The sequence below is a fragment of the Podarcis bocagei genome, assembly GCF_964188305.1.
Source record: "Podarcis bocagei genome assembly, chromosome: 16".
Classification (NCBI taxonomy): domain Eukaryota; kingdom Metazoa; phylum Chordata; class Lepidosauria; order Squamata; family Lacertidae; genus Podarcis; species Podarcis bocagei.
This window is the reverse complement of record NC_138142.1, coordinates 18,794,880-18,815,421: the sequence shown is the minus strand read 5'-3', so window position 1 is coordinate 18,815,421 and position 20,542 is coordinate 18,794,880. Positions and strand designations below refer to the sequence as shown.

At 46.2% G+C, this 20,542-nt stretch overlaps 2 protein-coding genes across 3 annotated transcripts in view; one reads left to right on the top strand and one right to left on the bottom strand.

The window, feature by feature from the left end:
- The window catches only part of POLE (DNA polymerase epsilon, catalytic subunit), an 80,941-nt gene that overhangs the window by 43,879 nt on the left and 16,520 nt on the right, over positions 1–20,542 (bottom strand). Inside the window, exons 3-12 of one of the 2 annotated variants that reach the window (XM_081174614.1) lie at positions 13,282–13,539; positions 11,211–11,346; positions 9,972–10,052; positions 9,505–9,549; positions 8,138–8,230; positions 6,897–7,051; positions 5,733–5,874; positions 5,457–5,537; positions 4,090–4,197; positions 3,662–3,772 (exon numbers count right to left, since the gene is read on the bottom strand). In XM_081174614.1, the coding sequence (XP_081030740.1) occupies positions 3,662–3,772; positions 4,090–4,197; positions 5,457–5,537; positions 5,733–5,874; positions 6,897–7,051; positions 8,138–8,230; positions 9,505–9,549; positions 9,972–10,052; positions 11,211–11,346; positions 13,282–13,367 (1,038 nt within the window). In that variant the 5' untranslated portion in view covers positions 13,368–13,539. Of the gene's footprint in view, positions 1–3,661; positions 3,773–4,089; positions 4,198–5,456; positions 5,538–5,732; positions 5,875–6,896; positions 7,052–8,137; positions 8,231–9,504; positions 9,550–9,971; positions 10,053–10,344; positions 10,634–11,210; positions 11,347–13,281; positions 13,540–20,542 lie in introns of those variants that run through there. The other variant, XM_081174615.1, reaches the window with a different exon arrangement.
- Positions 13,880–20,542, top strand: part of PXMP2 (peroxisomal membrane protein 2) — an 11,375-nt gene continuing 4,712 nt past the window's right edge. Inside the window, exon 1 of the mRNA XM_081174311.1 lies at positions 13,880–14,105. Coding sequence (XP_081030437.1) covers positions 13,957–14,105 — 149 coding nt within the window. The 5' untranslated portion in view covers positions 13,880–13,956. The remainder of the gene's footprint in view (positions 14,106–20,542) is intronic.

Here is a 20,542-nt window from a genome sequence, read left to right as displayed (position 1 = left end):
CCTGCTCAGCACTTCCTTGACGTGTCTGTCATGCTCCTGCTGCGATTCCGAAAAGATCAGGATGTCATCTAAGAAACAGACGCACGTCTTGTAGAGAAGTCCCGCCAGCACGTGATGCATGAATGCTTGAAAAACGTGGGAGCCATTTTGCAATCCAAAAGGCATAACTCTATATTCGTAGGTGCCCAGTGGCGTGAACATGGCTGTCTTCCACTCATCTCCTTCCCGCATGCGAATGAGGTTGTACGCCCCTCGCAGGTCTAACTTGGTGAACACGCTGCCCTTCCGTACCTTAGCGAGGAGGTCGTCGATCCGGGGCATGGGGAAGTCCGATGGCTTGGTCACACTGTTTAAGATGCGATAGTCCACGACAAGTCTTTTTTGGGGCGTGTCCCGCTTCTTAACAAAGAATACAGGACTGCCCCCCGCTGCCTTGGACTCCCGGATGAAACCGCGCTCCAAATTATGATCTATGAACTCCTTGAGTTCTTGCAGTTCGTCCTCAGACATGGAATACAGCTTCCCTTTAGGCAGCGCCGCCCCCGGCAGCAGGTCAATTTTGCAGTCATATGGTCTGTGAGGGGGTAGCCTGTCTGCCTCCTTCTCGCAGAAAACCTCCAAAAATTCTGCGTACTTGTGGGGAATCGCTTGCAGCGTGCCTAGCAGCAGCTGTGTCTCCTCTTCCTCTCCTTCCTGCCGGGGCACGATGCAGTGTTCAGCACAAAAGGAAGAGCCGAAGGTCAGCTGCCTCTGGTACCACGCCAGCGTTGGGCTGTGCTTGTCCAGCCAACTCATGCCCAATACAATGGGTGTGTCCGATAGTTGAGTGACGTTGAAGCTGATGATTTCCCTGTGATTCCCAAGTCGCATCACCATTGGTGGCGTCTGCTTCACCACTTGCCCCCCGAGCAGCTCCCTGCCATCCACCGTGACAACCTGCAGGGGCAGCGTGGCCGGCAGCAACTGTATAGCGTGCCGGTCGACAAAGTCTTGCCCTATAAAGTCCGCACTGCTTCCTGAGTCAATGGTGATTGGCACGTCCATGGTGATTCCATTGGGCAGCTGGAGCGATGCGGTGAGCCTCACTACTGGTTTGGGCGGGAGGGGGTTCACGGGCTGTAAAATCTCTGGGGACTGACACGTCTGGCTGGGCCCCAGTGCCTCTTCCTCCAGCCAGACTGCGTCGTTTCCCTGCTGTGGTTCTCCGTGCTGCGTTGCTGCAGTTACCATTGCTGAGGCTGCAGTGTGCTTGCGGAGCCTCCGGGGACACTCTTTCGCCATATGCCCTGGCTCCTCGCAGATGTAACACTTCCTGTTCCCTCTAGGAGGCTTCACCATCACTGTTGTCGGCGCTAGGGCTCTGGCTGCTGACTGAGCCCTTGCACTTCCAACCTCCATAGGTTCTGTCCCTCCTCCAGACGGAGGCGTGGATTGCGCACGCGCTGCTTCTCTGGGAAGGAAGGAGGAGCCCCTGGCTGGTTCACGCCCTCCACGCCCTTCGTCCCTGCTCCACGGACGTTCTTCCAGCCGCACCCCCACCGCCAGCGCCCTCTGAACGATCTCCTGCGTGGTCCGGGGTCTCTCCCCCCTCGCAATTTCATCTTTAACAGAGCCATGCAATCCCTCCCAAAACAGGTCTCTTACAGGGGCCGAATCTCTGTCCCATTCCAGGGCACTGACCAAAGCGAAAAAGCGGGCATGGTACTGCCTTACGCTGGCCCTCCCTTGCTTCAGTCCATGTATCTGCTGCCGAGCAAGATCCACGTCAATGCTTGATAAAAAACATCCATCCATCGCTTTAATAAAGGCATCCGCATTTTGGAGCGCCGGATCATTATCCCTCCACAAATTGCGCAGCCATGCTTTAGCATCCCCATGCAAATGGGACATGATGAATCCCACTTTCTCTTGCTCATCTCTAAAGTCTTTATTCAGCAGTTGCAGTGCGCACATTACGTCTGCTCTAAAGTTGGGGTACTGTTGCAGGTTCCCATCGAAGTGAGAGACCAGACCGCCTGTTCGTCTCGCCAACCCAATTCCCTCCTGTCTGGGTGTCAGTTGCCCTTGCTTCGTAAGCATGTCCAACCTGACCTGGAGATCCCTGCAGGCGGCAGCTGCCTCCTCCTCTCTCTTCCTGGATGCGAGAGCCTCGGCATTCAGTTGTGACACTGCTTCTCTGAGTTCCGCTATCTGCTGCTCAGCCGTCATGTCGGCTGCCGTTCGTGAGCTCGCTAGTAGGTACCTGCTTCTCTCCTCTCCTCGAGGCTGTAGATGCCCACAATTATGAGACGGAGCTTACTGTCAGAGCTGCTTCAAGATCCTAGCTCACAGAGGATCACGCTAGCCAGCGATCATTAAGTAAAAGTCTTTATTGAATTACAGTTTCCATTCTCAAGCTGCTGCGTGCAACTCTACGTCTAGTGGCTAGATCGGCGAAGCTCCGTCTGAGTCTCCGCCCCTTGTGCACCAACTTAATATCCTAGCCCTGCTCCACCTTTTCCGCCTGACTGTTCTCCTCTGGGTCCCTCTGCCCCCCGGGGTCTCTTCCTTCCTGGATTCTTCTGACGCTGACCCCCCGGACCCCCCTGTCTCCTTGCGCCGGGCTTTAGGACCTGGCTCTCTTTCAGGGCTGCCTACTGCGTCACTTTCCTGTGCATTTGAACTTGGCGCGCGCGCCCAACCTTCCACTTTCCGTCTGACCGTTTCTTCGCTCCCCGATGGAGGTGTGGCCACTCCTGACTCATGCCCTCCCTCCTGTTGTGAGCTGCCAGCGCTTGCTCCCTGGCCCCCTTCCTCTTCCCTGCTCTCTGGCGGTGACGCTGGTCCCGATTTCCAACTGCTCTCCTCTGAGTCCCCTCTGGCTCTATCTTCCTGGGGTGCCCCCCTAGACTCCCCCCTTGCCCTGGCCACTGGTGCTCCTTTCTGTGAATCTTCTGATTCACTGGAAAGGCTCGGAGATCTCGGGTCGTCGTCATCACTCATCTTTTCTTCTGCCTCCTCCCCTTCGCTCTCTGTTTCCTCCCTTGCTCTTGCCTCTGCTCCTGAACCCCTGACAGATGCGCACACTTCCCTTCGTCTGTAACTCATAGGGCAGTTCACAACATAAAATTACAATATAAAAATCACAAAATACCTAGTAAAAATATGAACAACAAACCAATAATCCCCTCTCCTGCTAGGTTCTTATGATGACCAGCTTTTCTGCCAGGAAACCAAAGGTACCATGTGTGTCCACCAAACACCACCTCTCACATTCTGCAACCATTGGGAAAGGTGCATTTATCTGCATGGTGGTTTGTTCAAATTTCCAAATTATGTAGTCTGGTGATCGGAGAGGGTAAATTAATGGGATGGGGAGACCAGGGAGCAGTATATATAGAACCCCCCTTTTCTATATTTATTTACAGCATTTGTGTACCCTGCTCTTCTGCCAAAAGAAGAAGAAAAGGGCTCCCTGAGTGGTTTACACACAAAACAAGATAGTCTTTGCCTTCAGGCTTACAAGCAAAACGAAGGCTATGCAGAACACACTCATGTCGCTAAAGGTAACAAACGGGACCTGCAACGTGTGGCCAAAACCCTCCGACTCCAATGGAATTCCGCGATTTCACTGTATTGTGATTTTAAGGGGAAACTGGCCTTCAAAATTAAGCCTACCTACCTCATCTGGTTCATTAAAGACACAGAAAGGCCCCTCATACTCCGGTTTGGGAGTAAACTCAAAATCTTCAATATCCTCTGAAACGATCTCTCTGTTTGTGATCAAGTAACCCTGGGAAGAAAGAAGCGAAAGGGAAATTTTGCTTAACTGAAGGAACAAAGAGTAAACCGACGTTACCTTATCAGTTCTCACTAAGATGTTACAGAGTAGGAAATCCTTACTATGAAAACAAAACCCAGGGTAGACTCTCTCTCCACCCCACCACAAGCACCTACCCAATCCACCTCCTGTTCTATGCTTCAATTGGGAGCCAGAAGTTCAGGGCCGCCTGCTGTTCCAAACTCTTCCATTTCTATGGCTTAAGGGGAGTATTTATTCTGGCTTGTTCTGCAACCTCACTAGTCATTGAGGCAGCTGCCCTGATTTACCTGGCCATCAATCATGTAGGAGATCATCATGATCTGGTCCGTTTCTGCATCAGGAAACTTTAAAGGGAGTTTGGTGGTCTCGATGTCAAAGGCCAGGACGACAGGATCCTAGGAAGAATTGGAATTTCCAAGTCACTACCAGATGCTGGGCTCCACTCAGGGCAATACATCAATAACATCTCTTCATCAACAAGACGGATGCAGGAACCTCTGGCCCTCCAGATCTTGTTGGACTCCAGCTTCCATCATCCTTAGCTAGCGTGGCCAAGAGGGATAATGGGAGTTGTAGTCCAATAAGCAGCTGGAAGGCCACAGGTTCTCCACCCTTGATCTGCAAAATCCACTTCCTGCAAGTGCACCTGGCCCATGCTAGAGGCGCTAGAGACATTTGGGCCCACAGGCTTTGGGATGCTGTAGAGCCTGGACCACTTATCAACCCCATCGCCAACTCCTTGAAAGATTCCATCAACGGTGTCTCTGAAATTTTTTACATATCACTTGGGAAGACAGACGAACTAATGCCAGTATACTGGAAGAAGCAAAGACCACCAGTGTCGAAGCAATGATTCTTCAACATCAACTTCGTTGGACTGGTCATGTTGTTCGGATGCCTGATTATCGTCTTCCAAAGCAACTACTCTATTCCAAACTTAAAAATGGAAAATGTAATGCTGGTGGTCAACAAAAGAGGTTTAAAGACTCTCTCAAGGCAAATCTAAAAAAATGTAGTATAAACACTGAAAATTGGGAAACACTGGCCTGTGAGTGCTCCAGTTGGAGAACAGCCTTTATCAAAGGTGTAATAGACTTTGAAGACGCTCAAACTCAGGACGAAAGGAAGAAACGAACCAGGAGGAAGGCACGCTTGGCAAACCCTCACTGTGATCAACTCCTGCCCAGAAACCTATGTCCCTCCCCACTGTGGAAGGACGTGTGGATCCAGAATTGGCCTCCAGAGTCACTTGAGGACTCGCTGTTAAGACCGTGTTTATGGAAGACAATCTTACTCGGCTACGAGTGATTGCCAAAGAAGAAGAGCCCGGGACTGGCAGTTTTTTCCAGCTTGAGGGCCACATGCCTTTGTGGGTAACTTTCTGAGGGCCAAATGCTAACAGCGGGTAGGGCCAGAGGTGTGGCCCATGGAGAGTCCTGAGGGGCAAAACAGATAAACTAGGGAGGGCCTCATTACAGCCCTAGGCCTCAGGTTCCCCACCCAGGCTGTAGACTCACACAGCACCCAGGAATCCTGAAGACATTTGGCTATTGGTGACAGATGCAGCATAAAAAACCAAAACAAAGCTGGCAATTGAAGGAAACACACACACACAGGTGCTGAGACAGGAGCTCTGCCCCACAGGAATACTCACTGGCCGTTCAACCAGGTCGTCTCGGCGGGTGATTTCAGGAGGGAAGCTGCTGCCTCGGTAGCGGACATTGTACCAGTGAGCCTGTCATGGGAGGAGAGGGACCGGGAGAGTCACGCCAAGGTAGGGTCCACGGCCAGTAGCAAAGGCTCAACCCCTACCCGCCACAATTAAAAATCTGGAAATGCATTTTTAGAACTTTTGGCACAATGCTTTTGTATCTAGCTGTTCGGGAATCAAGGTAGGAAAGAAGGCAGGTCTCCCCTAGTTGCCACTCACCACGTGGATCTTCAGATCAATCGACAGGCGGATGTGGTAGGGGACATCGTACTCCCGCATGTCCACTATGTTGTCCATCTGGTCAGCGGTCTTCTTGGAGGGAGCCTCCTCCTTGCTGGACAGGCTGTTCCCAACAAGGGCACTGCAAAGGAGAAGGAGCTGGTTTAGATTATTAGGACTACCTGCACACAGGATTGACAGGCAAGTGAAGTATTGTTCTGCAACTGTAAATAGCTTAGAAGCCATTTTGGCATATCAGCGGTATAATTATGATGATGATTACTACTATTGATAGTTGCAGCAGTGCAGGAGCCGACTCTCTGGGGCTTCTTTCCCCATCACTCAGAAATGTGCATAAACCACATTTAAGGCCCATGATCTGGTTCTTCCAGTCTCCCACTTGGATGCAGAAATCTTCTTTATGGAGCCTCCAGATGTTTGGCTCTGTAAGCTTTGTGGCTTGCTTGATGGGAGAGCCGAAGGATGAGAGATCATCAGAGGAAAGCAGCCCTATTGGCTTGGCAGCAACGAGTCTGGGCAGAGCTTGGAAGAAATGTTTGAGGCTTGCTGGGGACACTCCCAGCTCATGGACTAGTAACTAGGGCAGCAGATCACCTGTCTGGGTTGCACCAGGATAATCCCTTGCAAGTCCAAACACACACACCTCATTTCTAATAAGCCAGAAACTCTGTGAGGAGGAAGCAATAGAGCAGGGATAGGGAACTGCATCTGTCCGTAGCCCAGAGATGGAAGGAAGAAACAACCCTGACTAGAGAAGAATGGCAAACCAAGTTGATGGATTATGCTGAAATGGCAAAATTAACTGGGAAGCTCAGTCTACCTGCATTTACCCATGCATTTAAGTCAAACCATGCCAGCAAAGGCACAACACTTTAGAAGCCCCAGTGATCAGCAGTGCCTGCAAAGCCCCTTTTGGACCAGGCATGTCTTTATCCGCTCCATTACTGATGTCATATAGGACCTCAGGTGTAAGGCATGTGGCTGTGCTTTGGCCAAAGCAGTTTGGCGGGCCAAATGGGGAGACCTGGTGGGCACAATCTGGCCCACAGTATGGAGGTTCTCCATCACCGCAAGACAGCTCAAATGGGTCTTTTTGACTCAGTCCAAATGGGAATGACAGTGGGCCTAAGGCAGCTCCTCTACCTGGTCAGCATAGTGGTGTAAGTGTCCATCGCTTGGTCCCGTTCCCTGTTTTTCTTCACAGCAGGTGTGATCTCCTTGCGCACCTTTACCAGGTCATCCACCGTGTTGAAAGAAAGCTTGAGGTAGGTCCGCTTCAGGCCGACCAGGTGATTTGGCTGAAAGGAAAAGAGAGAGAGCATTAAAAGAAGGCAAGCTTTAAAGAAGAATTCATTTAAGAGATGTGTGTGGACTAGTGGGGGGAGGAAGTAAAGATGAAGCAAAATAATGCCAACTGAAGACTAGAGGGGTGATTACCATTAACTAATTGTCTTAAAGGTAAAGGTACCCCTGCCCGTATGGGCCAGTCGTGTCCGACTCTAGGGTTGCGTGCCCATCTCACTTAAGAGGCCGGGGGCCAGCGCTGTCCGGAGACACTTCCGGGTCACGTGGCCAGCATGACAAAGCTGCATCTGGCGAGCCAGCGCAGCACACGGAAACGCCGTTTACCTTCCCGCGAGTAAGCAGTTCCTATTTATCTACTTGCACCCGGGGGTGCTTTCGAACTGTTAGGTTGGCAGATGCTGGGACCGAGCAACGGGAGCGCACCCCGCCGCGGGAATTCGAACCGCCAACCTTTCGATCGGCAAGTCCTAGGCACTGAGGCTTTTACCCACAGCGCCACCCGCGTCCCAATTAATTGTCTTACATACACACAAATTTCAAGGTGATGTACAAATAGCAAAGAAAAAAGGGGGAAACGAAAAACTATTTGCCTGGTGCTGAACGATGTCAGCACAATGTTGGAGTCACACTTAGAAAGGGGAAGCTTGTAGACCACCGATTTTTGGAACCCCTTCACCCCTCCTCTCCTCCCCCCCCCCAATAATTTTTTTTTGAGTTTTTAATAATTTTATACGTATAAAACATAACCGTTTCAAACATTAAAATACAAGGTTCTTATGAACCTTCAGACCTCCTTCCCTCTCTCCATGGGTTCCATGTATCCATTTGTTATATAACCACAATTATCATAAATAATTCCACATTACAAGTGTCATTACATCCCTGTTTACAGGGGTAAATTACATATTTCAATAAATTACGTATTTACTCCAGTCTTTAGAAAATGCTTGCATCTTCCTGGTTTCGGATCTTCCCCGTCAGTTTTGCCATCTCCGCATACTCCATCAGTTCACCCCTCCTTTCCTAAATGCTTGGGCAACTAAAACATTTACAGCCGTATCAGCAAAGGCATTTCTCACCAGGTCCAAGTCCTCTTTGGGTACAGTGTCCAGTTTTGCTATTTTGCCCTGGAACTTCTTGGAAAGGAAAGACGACACTTCTCGGTCACAACCCTGAAGAGACAACCAGGCATCAGCGATGCTAAGAAGAGAGGCCACAGGCCCAAACCCCACACAATCATAATTATTTCCGCACGCTCTATCCTCAGGGAACAGTTGCCACGTAGTATAGTTTAAACAATTGTTATAAGCTGGATTTTTTTACCCTACCTTCACCATAAGGTCCCAGAATTACAGCATCAGAATCAATTAAAACAATTCACAGCTAGAAGACTGGAGGGGATCCTATATCTGTCTACCAGGTGTCAAAGGTCAGCCTTGTACACTGTGGAGGAATTTAGGCCAATGGAAGGGGTCCACTCAAATCAAGTGGGAAGCTTTGCCTTGCTGGGCCTCCCTGTTGATCTGAGAATGCAACTAAAATGTGTCCAACAATCTCCTGAAATTGGACATTGCAGTAGTGCTAGGCAAGCTTCAGAGAAGACACCCATTGCTGATTATTATTACTTATTTCATTTATACCCTAGCAGTCCTCCTAAAAGAGCAAACACATCCATAGTCTTTATTTATTTATTTTTTACAGTTTAAAAACATGCTATCAGCCAGTTATCTTAGGGCTGCCAGGAACAGTGCATGTCAGCCATCAAATGCCGGGGGGGGGGGGGAGACAGGACATGGATGTTTTTAATCTCCTCCTGGACGTCTACAACAAGGGAAGCAAACACACTTCAGCAGGAAGGGCATTCCTCAAATGGGGAACTACCACCGAGAAGTCCTTGGATGCGTCTCTTCTGACGTTCCTTGGACGTGACCCCGCTGTTTCCCCAAGAGGGAAACTTCCAGTCCCTCCGCACCGCCTTAAACGCCTCTATCAATGCGACCCCCTTTTTCTAAACTGAAAAGCCCCCAATACTGCAACTTATTCAGAAGTCATGTGTTAAGCCCTGTGATGTGTTAACGCCAGCTAGGCAGCCCCCGGTGATGGCACCAGCAACAAGGCCTCACCTGCCCAACAAGATGGTTGATATTGGGATATTTTTAGGTATTTGGGTCCCAACCCATTTAGGACCTTATATGCTAGTATGAGCCCTTGAATTGGGCTCAGAGGCTCACTAGCAGCTAAGCTCCTCATTGAGAGCCCTTCATTTCCAAGGAACCCCTTCAGTGTTAAATCACAAACCAAGCATAGTGGCCATGAAATCAGAGCTTTTTAGCCTGCCTCATCCTTCCTTGTATGGCATGCTTACAGCTTAAGCATTTCAAATGGTGGAAGGGTTCATTCAAGGATTGCAATTTCAGGTACAAGTCTCTGGGATGTCTATACTAACCTTTTGGGTTGCAATGTAGAAGTATGGCCTATAGGGCAGTGCCACCTAGGAAACAAACAAAAAATTGTGAGCCCCATGCAACCATACATTACGAAAGCAGGGAGGAAAATGTACTGAAAAGTTTTCTGGTGCTTAACTTTTCTGTGGAAGATTTTCAATTTTTAAAGTTCAGTAGCAACAATGAATTGTAAGTACCACATCAGGCTCAGTTGACAGCTTAGCTTTGTTTACGAATAGAAGTTAAATAAATAGGCCAAATTAGATCACTCTCTGGGTTCTGGGCTCACGAAGACATAGTATGAAAACCACTGCTCTGCAGACGCCCACATTGATAGGGAGGCAAGAAGCTTGATTTGGCGTACGTTAAAATGTCCCACCACCTCCCCACCCTGCTCCCTCCTCAAATTTCCAGTAGGCTCTTAATTGGTCTGCCATTAATTGGTCTCACACTGCTCTGTTGGACTCACCTTAAACCTGCTTCCGTCCTCCTGAATGAAATAGTAATCCACAGCGCTGACCAAACGTTTATCCTCATCTAACACCTCCGTCTAAATCAGACAAGGGCAGCAAGATCAATCAAACAGACAGACAATGCCATTTCCTCAACATAGGAATCTTCATTTTACGTCTATATTGTTGTCTGACTCCTTATTTGTACTAATCTGCGACTACCAATAATAGCAATGTTTCACCTTGGAGCAGGATTCTCAGTGTCCTGGAATCACATCGTTTCTTGAAAAAGATAATTTTATTTTAATTTCATGTTGTTGTCCCTTTATATCGTCTCAGGACTCAATTTAAGCGAAGAGTTACATCAGCCATGAGTTTATTCACACTTACCTTTTGCTCCGCTCTATGTCTAAGTGTTTTCATTTGCCCTGAACTTTCCCTGCGAAAACCCACTCTTTAAAGTTCAATCAGAGGAAACATCAATTCACGTTTTCCATGAATTTAACATTTGCTCTGATTGAGCTTTAAAGAGCGAGTTTTCATGGGGGAAAGTCTGGAGGGGGAAAAAGGGTGCTCAGACATGAAGCTTTAAATTGCGGGCCACGCCTGGAAAGAATGGAGGAAAAGTAACCACGGATAAGCCGTATAAAACTTTAATTGTGTGAAGTACTAAGCTGCCTGTGTGGTGAAATGAAGGCTCCAGGCTGTTTAGGTTGACATTGAGAAATTCTTGAGTAACATTAAGGGCAATCTGGGGTTTGTTGCATCATACAGTGTATTACTGTGATGTCACCCCGACAGGACAAGTGAGTGGGGCTAAGCATAGTCGTGCAATGAACCTTATTAGTAGATTTTTCAACTGGGGCAGTAAAATCAAATGTCATTTTCTGTCCCTATCTTAGCCAACTGCAGACAACATTCATTCTCCATACTGAACCTTCCAATGACGCCGTCTTTGGAATGGCCTGCTCTTAACTCAATTTCTCACACCTCCCTCCATGGCAACCACAGAAATAAACTAATTTAAGCATGCTATTGCCATTTCATTTCTTACAAGGAACTCAAGGTGGCATCTATGGCTCTCCCTGTCCCCTTTTATCATCAGAACAGCCGAGAGGGCATTTGAACCCTGGTCTCTCAGGTCCTAGCCCAATACTCTAGCTGCTGCTGCTGCTGCTGCACACAGGCTCTTTAGCAAAACAATCACGTATGAGCTTTACACATGAGATGCCAAAGGAAAACGTGCCGGTACCCACAGGGTGCATGTTGATCAACCATCCTGTCCTTTCGCCTGGTTCTTTCATCCTCTCAAACCCGAATTGTGCATCGATCTTGTCAGTCCACTGGGTGCGCTCCAAACGCTTGAGGGCAGAAAACGAGGCGCTATCATCCCTGTGGCAAGAGAAGGGAAGAAACATCAGCACCACATAAAACAGAAGCTGGAGCAAACACTAAGAACAGTGAAAAGAAAAAAAACTTTTGCTACACAGCTTACCGAAGTGGTTGTAGCCAGGGACATAAGTGGGTTCCCCATGACTCAACTTTCAAATAAAAAAAGGAAAAACAGGCTTCTAGTCCTAAAGGCTGCAAAAATATGTTTGAATACCCCATAAGCTAGAAGCAAATAGATTTACTAGTGGTTGGAGATAAAAATATTTTATTCTCCAACTAGCGTAAATAACTGTATTTTATAATGTAAAATTGGCGTGGGAATTACTCACGCTTACTTAATTTACCTTATTACTGATTTTCACAAGCTGTTCTGAGCTTTTTCAGATAAAGCAAGACACAAAATGCATTTAATGAAAAATAAAAACTGATCACCCATGGCAACAAAAAACAGGTTGTAGGACCAAGAGCCGAAAAATTTCAAGGGTGAGGGAAATTCAATCTGTACATGTTCTCTGTACACACTTTTGTGTGTGTTTATTTTACAGGCTGGTGTTTACTTCAGCTCTAGGTACTATAGGAAAAACCTTTTGCAGGCATCCGAGACGCCTTCATTTGTTGACAAAAATGGCAGGTGCTCTTTGACATTATTTTACTTAGTTAATAGACTTTTAAAACCACTTTTTAGGCAAAAATGCCTTCCAAGGCAGTTTGCAGCCATATACAGCACAAACCCACTAAAAATACAGCAAATAATTAAACATTTAAAATATCCATTTCTAACCAAGTTATACAGTAACATACTACAAAATAAACGGGGGGGGGGGAGCTTAAAAATAACGCCCACCTTGCATATTTTAATTATTCCCAAAGCCCATAAAAATCTTGTTTAAGATAAAAACATTCCTGTTCTCCTAGGCCTTTGGCTAATTAAATAATACAGTATATGGCCCTTTAAACTGTATGTGGGGGTTTATTGGTTTGTTTTGTTACTACGTTATGCATCTTTGTGTTTTTATATTGAAAACCACTCTGGGATCATCGGATGAAGGGCAGTATAGAAATATAATAATAATATACAGAAATTAATTAAATTAGCGTGCAATGGGGCTTGTCTGATCCCACTTGGGATTGATGGGAGTGAGGCACTATGGAAAAGGTTCTGGCCTATAGCTCCTTCTAGTAGTTAAGGAGATCCAATCTGGGATACATTTTCAGGTTCATATACCCAGATTATTATTATTATGAGGTTACAGGGAACCAGGCAGAGGGCCTTCTCGGTAGTGGTGCCCACCCTGTGAAACGCCCTCCCATCAGATGTCAACTATCTGAAATAAACAACTATCAGAAATAAACAACTATCTGACTTTTAGAAGACATTTGAAGGCAGCCCTGTTTAGGGAAGTTTGTAAAGTTTGATGTTTTATTGTGTTTTTAATATTCTGTTGGGAGCCGCCCAGAGTGGCTGGGAAACCCAGTCAGATATGTGGGATGTAAATAAAATAAAATAAAATACAAACTGTATTTATACCCTGCCCATCTGGCTAGGTTTCCCCTGTCACTCTGGGGAATTTAATTTTATTATTATTATTAATTGAATTTATATACCGCCCTGTACCCGGAGGTCTCAGGGCAGTTATTTTCCATGTTCTTACACAAATGCCAATCCCTTTCCCAAGAAATACACTATGAGTATATACGGGTTCCTGTGACCGTGAATGCACTCTGCACATGCACAGAGGATCCACAAATGCCAATCCCTTCCCCAACGGATTCGGGAGAAATGCACTCTGCACAAGTTCAGGGGCAACCCTGCACTTGCGGCGAACGCACTCTGCAGATGCTCAGGTGCTCCCCACCCGCCCATAAAAGCCCCAATTCCTGCCAAATGACACTCTGTACATATTCTGAGGGGGCCCCTCCGCCCCCTTTCCTCACCGCGGCGGCGCCTCTCCCTCGCCGCCTTCTGCGGGGGCCTCCGTTCCCCACCGGCGACGCCGCCCGCCGCCTCTCCAATACGCCATCCCTGCCAGACTGAGTTTCGCGCGCTCTCAGAAACCGCGCGAGATTCCCCGTTCCCGCGAGCGAGCAAACAAGCGCGCGACCCGCTGTCATCCGAGAGCCGCCGCCAATCATGGTTCCGCCAGTGGGACCGCCCCTATCCTCCCGCAGCCAGTAGGAGAAGAGGAATCAACCCTGAGGAGAAAAGAAAGAAAGAAGTGGCTCCGCCTTCCCGCTTGCTGTCAAAGTCTCCTCACAAGCAGGGCTAGCTCCTCCCCTACGCACACCACCCGGCTCCTTATCCCTCTTTTCATTGGCTAATTTTTTTCGCCTCAGCTAACCGTCCCGCCCACATTCGCGTCCAGCTCCGCCCCCTCCCAGGCGCAAAAGTTTAGGACTCTTGTGTGTGACTGTTTCGCCTGCTTTCTACGCCACGCCCACTTATTGTGTCGTAATGCCCGCCCTCTCCCCTCTGATTGGCTCATTTCGGGGGCAGATACCGCTGAATGGGCGTGGCTAGCCCAGCTTCTCGGTGGCAGCCGCTGAAGCGCATGCGCAGTGGACCTCCCGGAGCGCTTCTTTCTTTGCTCCTCCGTCCGGCTCGTCTGCGCGATGTCTCCGGCGCTTTCCAAGCCCGAATCGGGGCCGCTGCCCCAGAAGCTGCTAGCGCGCTACTTGCTCCTGCTGCGCCTCTACCCGGTGCTCACGAAAGCCGTCTCCAGGTGCGTGGGCTGCGAACCTCAGCATGCTTTTACTCGGGAGTAAGAACCCCACTCAATGGGATTTACTCCCGAGTAAACGTGTTCTGGAAACAACTGTTGCGGTTCAACTAAGTTCTATTTGAAGGAGACCCGTTGGAATGAACGAAACTTAGTGATGTCCATTCACTTCAATAGGTCTACTCTGAGTAGGGCTGACATTGGATCCAATCCCCGGAAACTGCATTTGCTGCGGAGAAATACCTATTTAAGTCTGTAGGGCTTACTCCCGAGTAAGCATTCAGTCAGGTGGCTGCCCAGGAACAGCCTCCTGTTACCTTAAAACTTAATTTCTTAGGAAGCAAGTCCCATTGAACTTAGTTGGGGCTTACTCCAGAGAAAGCATTTCAGAAGCCGGGTAGTCCTGTTTTAGAATCATGCAGTCTTAACTTATGCGGAACAGGACCCCATGGCATTCAGCAGGACTTACTTCTGAGTAGCCACTGTGAATCACTAATCTTGGGATCCTAGGCATGCAAGTTCTGTTGAACTCACTGGAAATCCATTCTAAGCAAAGCAGGTTTTCACTGGAAATCCATTCTAAGCAAACTAGTTTTGTCTGTCCGTTTTTTAAGAATCTTCTTTTGCTTTTTGAAATACATGTTATTTGTTTGTTAAAATGCATGGCAGCGCTGGTGGAGGGTGATGTGAGTTGTAGCATTTCAACAGCACCAGTTTGGAGGAAGGTGGCTTAATTCTTCTGTTTGCAGAGATGGGTCAGGGCACTGTATCATTTTCTTGCAAGCAATTTTCTGACTTTGCCCTTCCTAGAACTGAGCGCTGGTTGTCACTCTCCCATGTCAAACTATTTTATCTTCTTACACTTATATGCTGCCCTTTGCCCCCAGAGCTTGTTTTGTGTTATCAACTATTGCTGTTGCCAACGGTCAGTGTGTTTATTTCATGCATCACCTCCTTGCAACACCCTTGCAAAGAAGGTTAGGTTGAGAGCGATTGGCCTGAGGTCGCCCAGCGGTGGGCGGGGATTTGAAGCTGGTCCTCACCCCTAGACCTAGGCCGCATTCACGCTGTATATTTAAAGCTCAACTGTACCACTTTAATGTTGTTGTTTAGTCGTTTTGTCGTGTCCGACTCTTCGTGACCCCATGGACCAGAGCATGCCAGGCACTCCTGTCTTCCACTGCCTCCCGCAGTTTGGTCAAACTCATGCTGGTAGCTTCGAGAACACTATCCAACCATCTCGTCCTCTGTCGTCCCCTTCTCCTTGTGCCCTCCATCTTTCCCAACATCAGGGTCTTTTCCAGGGAGTCTTCTCTTCTCATGAGGTGGCCAAAGTCTTGGAGCCGCAGCTTCACAATCTGTCCTTCCAGTGAGCACTCAGGGCTGATTTCCTTAAGAATGGATGCGTTTGATCTTCTTGCAGTCCATGGGACTCTCAAGAGTCTCCTCCAGCACCAGAATTCAAAAGCATCAATTCTTCAGTGATCAGCCTTCTTTATGGTCCAGCTTTCACTTCCATACATCACTACTGGGAAAACCATAGCTTTAACTATATGGACCTTTGTTGGCAAGGTGATGTCTCTACTTTTTAAGATGCTGTCTAGGTTTGTCATTGCTTTTCTCCCAAGATGCAGGTGCCTTTTAATTTCGTGGCTGCTGTCACCATCTGCAGTGATAGTCCTGGCGATTAAAGAATCGTAGGAACTGTAGTTCTGCATGCTGAGATGTCACCTCTGCTGTATTTTTTTTGGTTGAGCATGTAAAGTCTGCAAGCCGGCTTTAATTTGCATTAAAAGGTTCCATCCCAGGACCAACAGGTTTATTTGGAAATAATCTCTGGTAGTTCAACTGTTTGAAAGATCTCAACCTTCAGATTAGAACCTTCTGTGAAACTTCAGCAGCGTCTTGCAGGACTGGTTTCGCAACCTGATCCAGCAGGCTGAATGGAGCAAGATTTGCCCAACTCCACATTGCATTGTTGTGGAAGCCAGATCCTAAGCCTGAGAAACTGGTCTTAACTGGGCTGAAAAGGGCTTATGCACCCAAGTATGCTTATATAGGATAACAGCCTTAGCCTGCACAGCGTTCCCAGCTGGGCGCAAGAGTTGTTTCGTGAAGGCAGCCCTGTTTAGGGAAGTTTTTAATGTCTGATGTTTTATTGTGCTTTTAGTTCTGTTGGGAGCCACCCAGAGTGGCTAGGGAAACCCAGCCAGATGGGCGGGGTGTAAATAATAAATTAATAGTATTATTATTATTATTATTATTATTATTGTTATTGTTATTGTTATTGTTATTGTTATTGTTATTGTTATTATTATTGTGATACCAACTCCCTCAAAATCAATTTCGCCAAAACCAAAATTCTTACTTTTGGCACGAAAACTCGGAAGCCTTTCTGGAATTTTGAGGGCCACTCTATTGAATATTGTTCAGCATTCAAGTATTTGGGTATCACTTTTCAGCATGGGCTTAGCTGGTCACCTCACCTAAATATGACCATCCTGGCTGCCCGTAGAACCATCAAAGCCTTGGAGAAATTCTTCTATGCAAAAGGCGGCCAGTTGGTTCCACCAATCAGAAAAGCATTTATTATTATTATTATTATTTATTATTAAGTGTTGAAAACAGGCTTTCTAATGAGCTGGGTCATGTCCAGCTTCATTCATGTAGCTGTTAATTCCATTTCCCCAGAGTTTGCCTAACTGCTAATTCCCACATTGTGCTTGAGCTTTCACACGGCATAAAAGCCACTTCTGGAAAACTAATGTGATATATAGCATGTTTAACACTCATTTCCGTGTTCCTTGATTCCAGGGGGGAAAAAAAATCCATCGTAGTCCTCGTAACCTGGGACTATTATTATTAACCTGGCACCATCATCATCATCCCACCTTTCGCCCCAGACCAGGACCCAAGGCATCTTACACAAATTAAAGCTAGACAGATAAAATACAAATAGCTAAAATCATATAAAAGGTAATCTTTAAAAAGTAATTAAACTAGAATAGAGTTTAAACAGTATATAACACAAATCTATTGAAATAGAGATAATAAAAACAGCACAGCACTCTTAAAAGTCCTTTCATTAGAAAGAAAAAGAAAAAAAGACAGTTCGCAAAGGCCTGTGGGAATAAAACAGCCTTTGCCTGCTGGCAGAAAGAGAACAAGGACGGAGCCAGTCTAGCTTTTCCTGGGAGGGAGTTTCACAGTCTGGGAGCAGCCACCAAGAAGGCCCTTTTCTGTGTGCCCAGCAAGAGCACCTGTGTGGGTGGTGGGATTAAGAGAAGGGCCTCCTCCAGAGTTCTCGGAAATCAGGAAAAATCCTATAACAGAAGCACAAAGGGCAGAAGATTAGCATCAATGCCTAGTGATGGTCTTTATTACATCACACCATGCCCACTGATGTGAGGGTGATTCTGTGTGACTTATTGGTCAAAAAGCTGCAGTTCCAGATAAAGTCACAAGATATAGGACACAATATACAAATGGAAGATTAAGAACGGACCTCCGGAACGAATTAAGTACTTAACCCGAGGTACCACTGTATATGAAAATGATGTATAGATGGTATATTACACTGGTGAAAATGGCAAAAATGTGTTGAAAAAGTTCCAACAAGTGCTGAAAATACAAAGAAAAGGAAGGTACCTTTTTCATATGTGGTGGAATTGTAAAATAATTAGAAATTATTGGGATATGATTTACAATGAAATTAAAAAAACCTTTGCTAAAAAGACCAGAAGCGTTTTTATTAGGTATTGTAGGTCAAGATTTACCAAAAGACAAGAAGAATCTATTTATGTATGCGACAACAGCGGCTAGAATTTTATTAGCTCAAAGATGGAAAAGCGATGAAATACCAACGAAAAACAATAGCAAGAAAAGTTGATGGAATATGCTGAAATGGCGAAGCTAAATGAGGGACTCAAAGATAAGGACAACCATGACTTCAAAAAAGATTGAGAACCTTTTATGATGTATTTACGGAAAAAATGCATTGAAATGAACTCACTTGCAGGATTCGAGTAATACACTTACAATGGACAAATATAAATAGAAAATAGAAATATGAGGTTAAAATGTTAAGAATAGACTAACAAGGTACAATGTTCATTTTAGTACATAAGGCATATAAATTATATGCAGAAGAAATAAATACAGTGGTGCCTTGGGTTAAGTACTTAATTCGTTCCGGAGGTCCGTTCTTAACCTGAAACTGTTCTTAACCTGAGCACCACTTTAGCTAATGGGGCCTCCTGCTGCCGCCGCGCCGACGGAACACGATTTCTGTTCTCATCCTGAAGCAAAGTTCTTAACCCAAGGTACTACTTCTGGGTTAAAAGAGTCTGGAACCTGAAGCGTCTGTAACCGAGGTACCACTGTATGCTATAAACCAGAAAGAGAAGTTTGGGGGGGGGGTTTAACTGAAAATGTAAAATCTAATTTGAATTTTTGATTATGCTAAAACTTGTTGTTGTTTTAAATTATATTTATTAAGATTTTACAACAGCTGCAGTTCCATGACGCAACAAGCACCGCACTGCGAAACGAAAGTTTGAAAATGAGATAGAAGCTCTTGCCTTATAATCAGAAAAGCAAATGCAATGCTCCCCAAAGCTGAATGCATCCTCTGGCTGAATAGATGACTTTCTTTGACAGAGTATTGAGCAAAAAGTGCTTGAGTTCTCAAGGGCTCATTTGGGTCCCCTTGCCATCCATCTCTTGAGAGCTCTTGCAGATCTCAAGATGAAGGGGTTGGGAGTATTTCCAAATCCCAGTAACCCACGCTTCTGTTGATCTTTTTGTGTTTTGCACAGGGGCTCACCTGGAGAAAGGGGTGGGGCAGAAATTAGATTCCTTTCTCATATCATAGAATTGTAGAGTTGGCAGGGACCCTGAGAATAATCCAGTCCAACTCTCTGCAGTGCAGGAATATGCAGGGATCGAACCTGCAACCTTGGCATTATCAGCACCACACTCTAGCCCAGGCATAGGCAAGCTCGGCCCTCCAGATGTTTTGGGACTACAACTCCCATGATCCCTCATGGGTCAGGGATGATGGGAATTGTAGTCCCAAAAATATCTGGAGGGCCAAGTTTGCCTATGCCTGCTCTAGCCAACTGGGCTATCCAGGTTAAAAGCAAACCTTCCCGAAATCACACTTTCGGGAACAATGCATGAACCGAAACTCAGCCATCTGTTGAAATTCGTGCTTCTCTGAATTTTGCAATCTGGTTCTCCAACCAAGTAATGTGCTCAGAGATACATTGACTAGGGTAAAGTGTGGGAAGAAACGCATACGTCAGAGACATTAACATAAAAAAATGTGTTCTGTTAGATTGCACCAGGTTGGGCAAAGCTAAATGAGATGGACCTTTGGTCTGGTCCAGCGAGGCTGCTGTTAAATCCTGGACGAGTTGTAGAAGTGTGTTAATAATCTCCCCAAGTAACCTACAATTGCATGAACTGACTCACTCTGAGATTCCGAGCAGTTATGATACAAGCCTCTGTGTTTACGAAGCCAGTTTGCCAAATTCCTCTTCTTTGAACCTGGGATTTTAACTAGATTTTAACGCTAGAACTCGTGGACATCCTATATATAATTTTTTAAATTAGTTTTTTAACATATCATTTTCAACAGTAAATAAACATACTTTTACATCTTATTCAATTTTTTTTTACTTCCATCAGTCCTATCTGAAAATTTTCCAATCTAATCTCTTAGTATGCATTTCTTATTTTCCCTATTCACATTTCAAACTCATAACCAATATCTCTATCTTTTTCTACTTTGTAACACTTCATATATTTCTCCTTACAAAACTTCTTCTAGTCCTACTAGTGAAATTTGTTGATTGCAGTTGCTCTTTAAATAATTCATATACTTCTTCCAATCTTCTGTAAATCTCTGGTCCCGCAGGTTTCGAATCCTTCCTGTCAATTTGTCCAATTCTGCATAGTCCATTAATTTTGTCTGCCATTCTTCTTTTGTCAGAATTTCTTCTTGCTTCCATTTCTGGGCTAACAATACTTTTGCCGCTGTTGTTGCATATAAGGACAGTTTGACATCTTGTCTATTAATGTCTTGGACTATAATATCGAGTAAAAATGCTTCTGGTAGAACTCGTGGACATCCTGTGAAGATTGGAAGATTCGGGACTGAGAAAAGAAATGACTTCTTCGATTAGCACATAGTTAAACTGTGGAACTCGCTTCCACAGGAGACAGGGATGGCTAGACCAATTCATGAATGAAAGGACCATTGATCGCCATTAGCCACAATGGCCTCTCCATCATTGGAAGACAGCAAATGCTTCTGAATACCAGTTGCTGGAAACCACAGGAGGAGAAAGTACTGTTGTGCGCTGGTCTGACTTGCAGGTTTCCCTTTGGGGCAGGATCCTGATCCAGTAGGCTCTCCTCATGAGTGGCTTTGTTGCTTGACCGAGGCTGGCCTCTGAGACGCTCTCTCTTTTCCT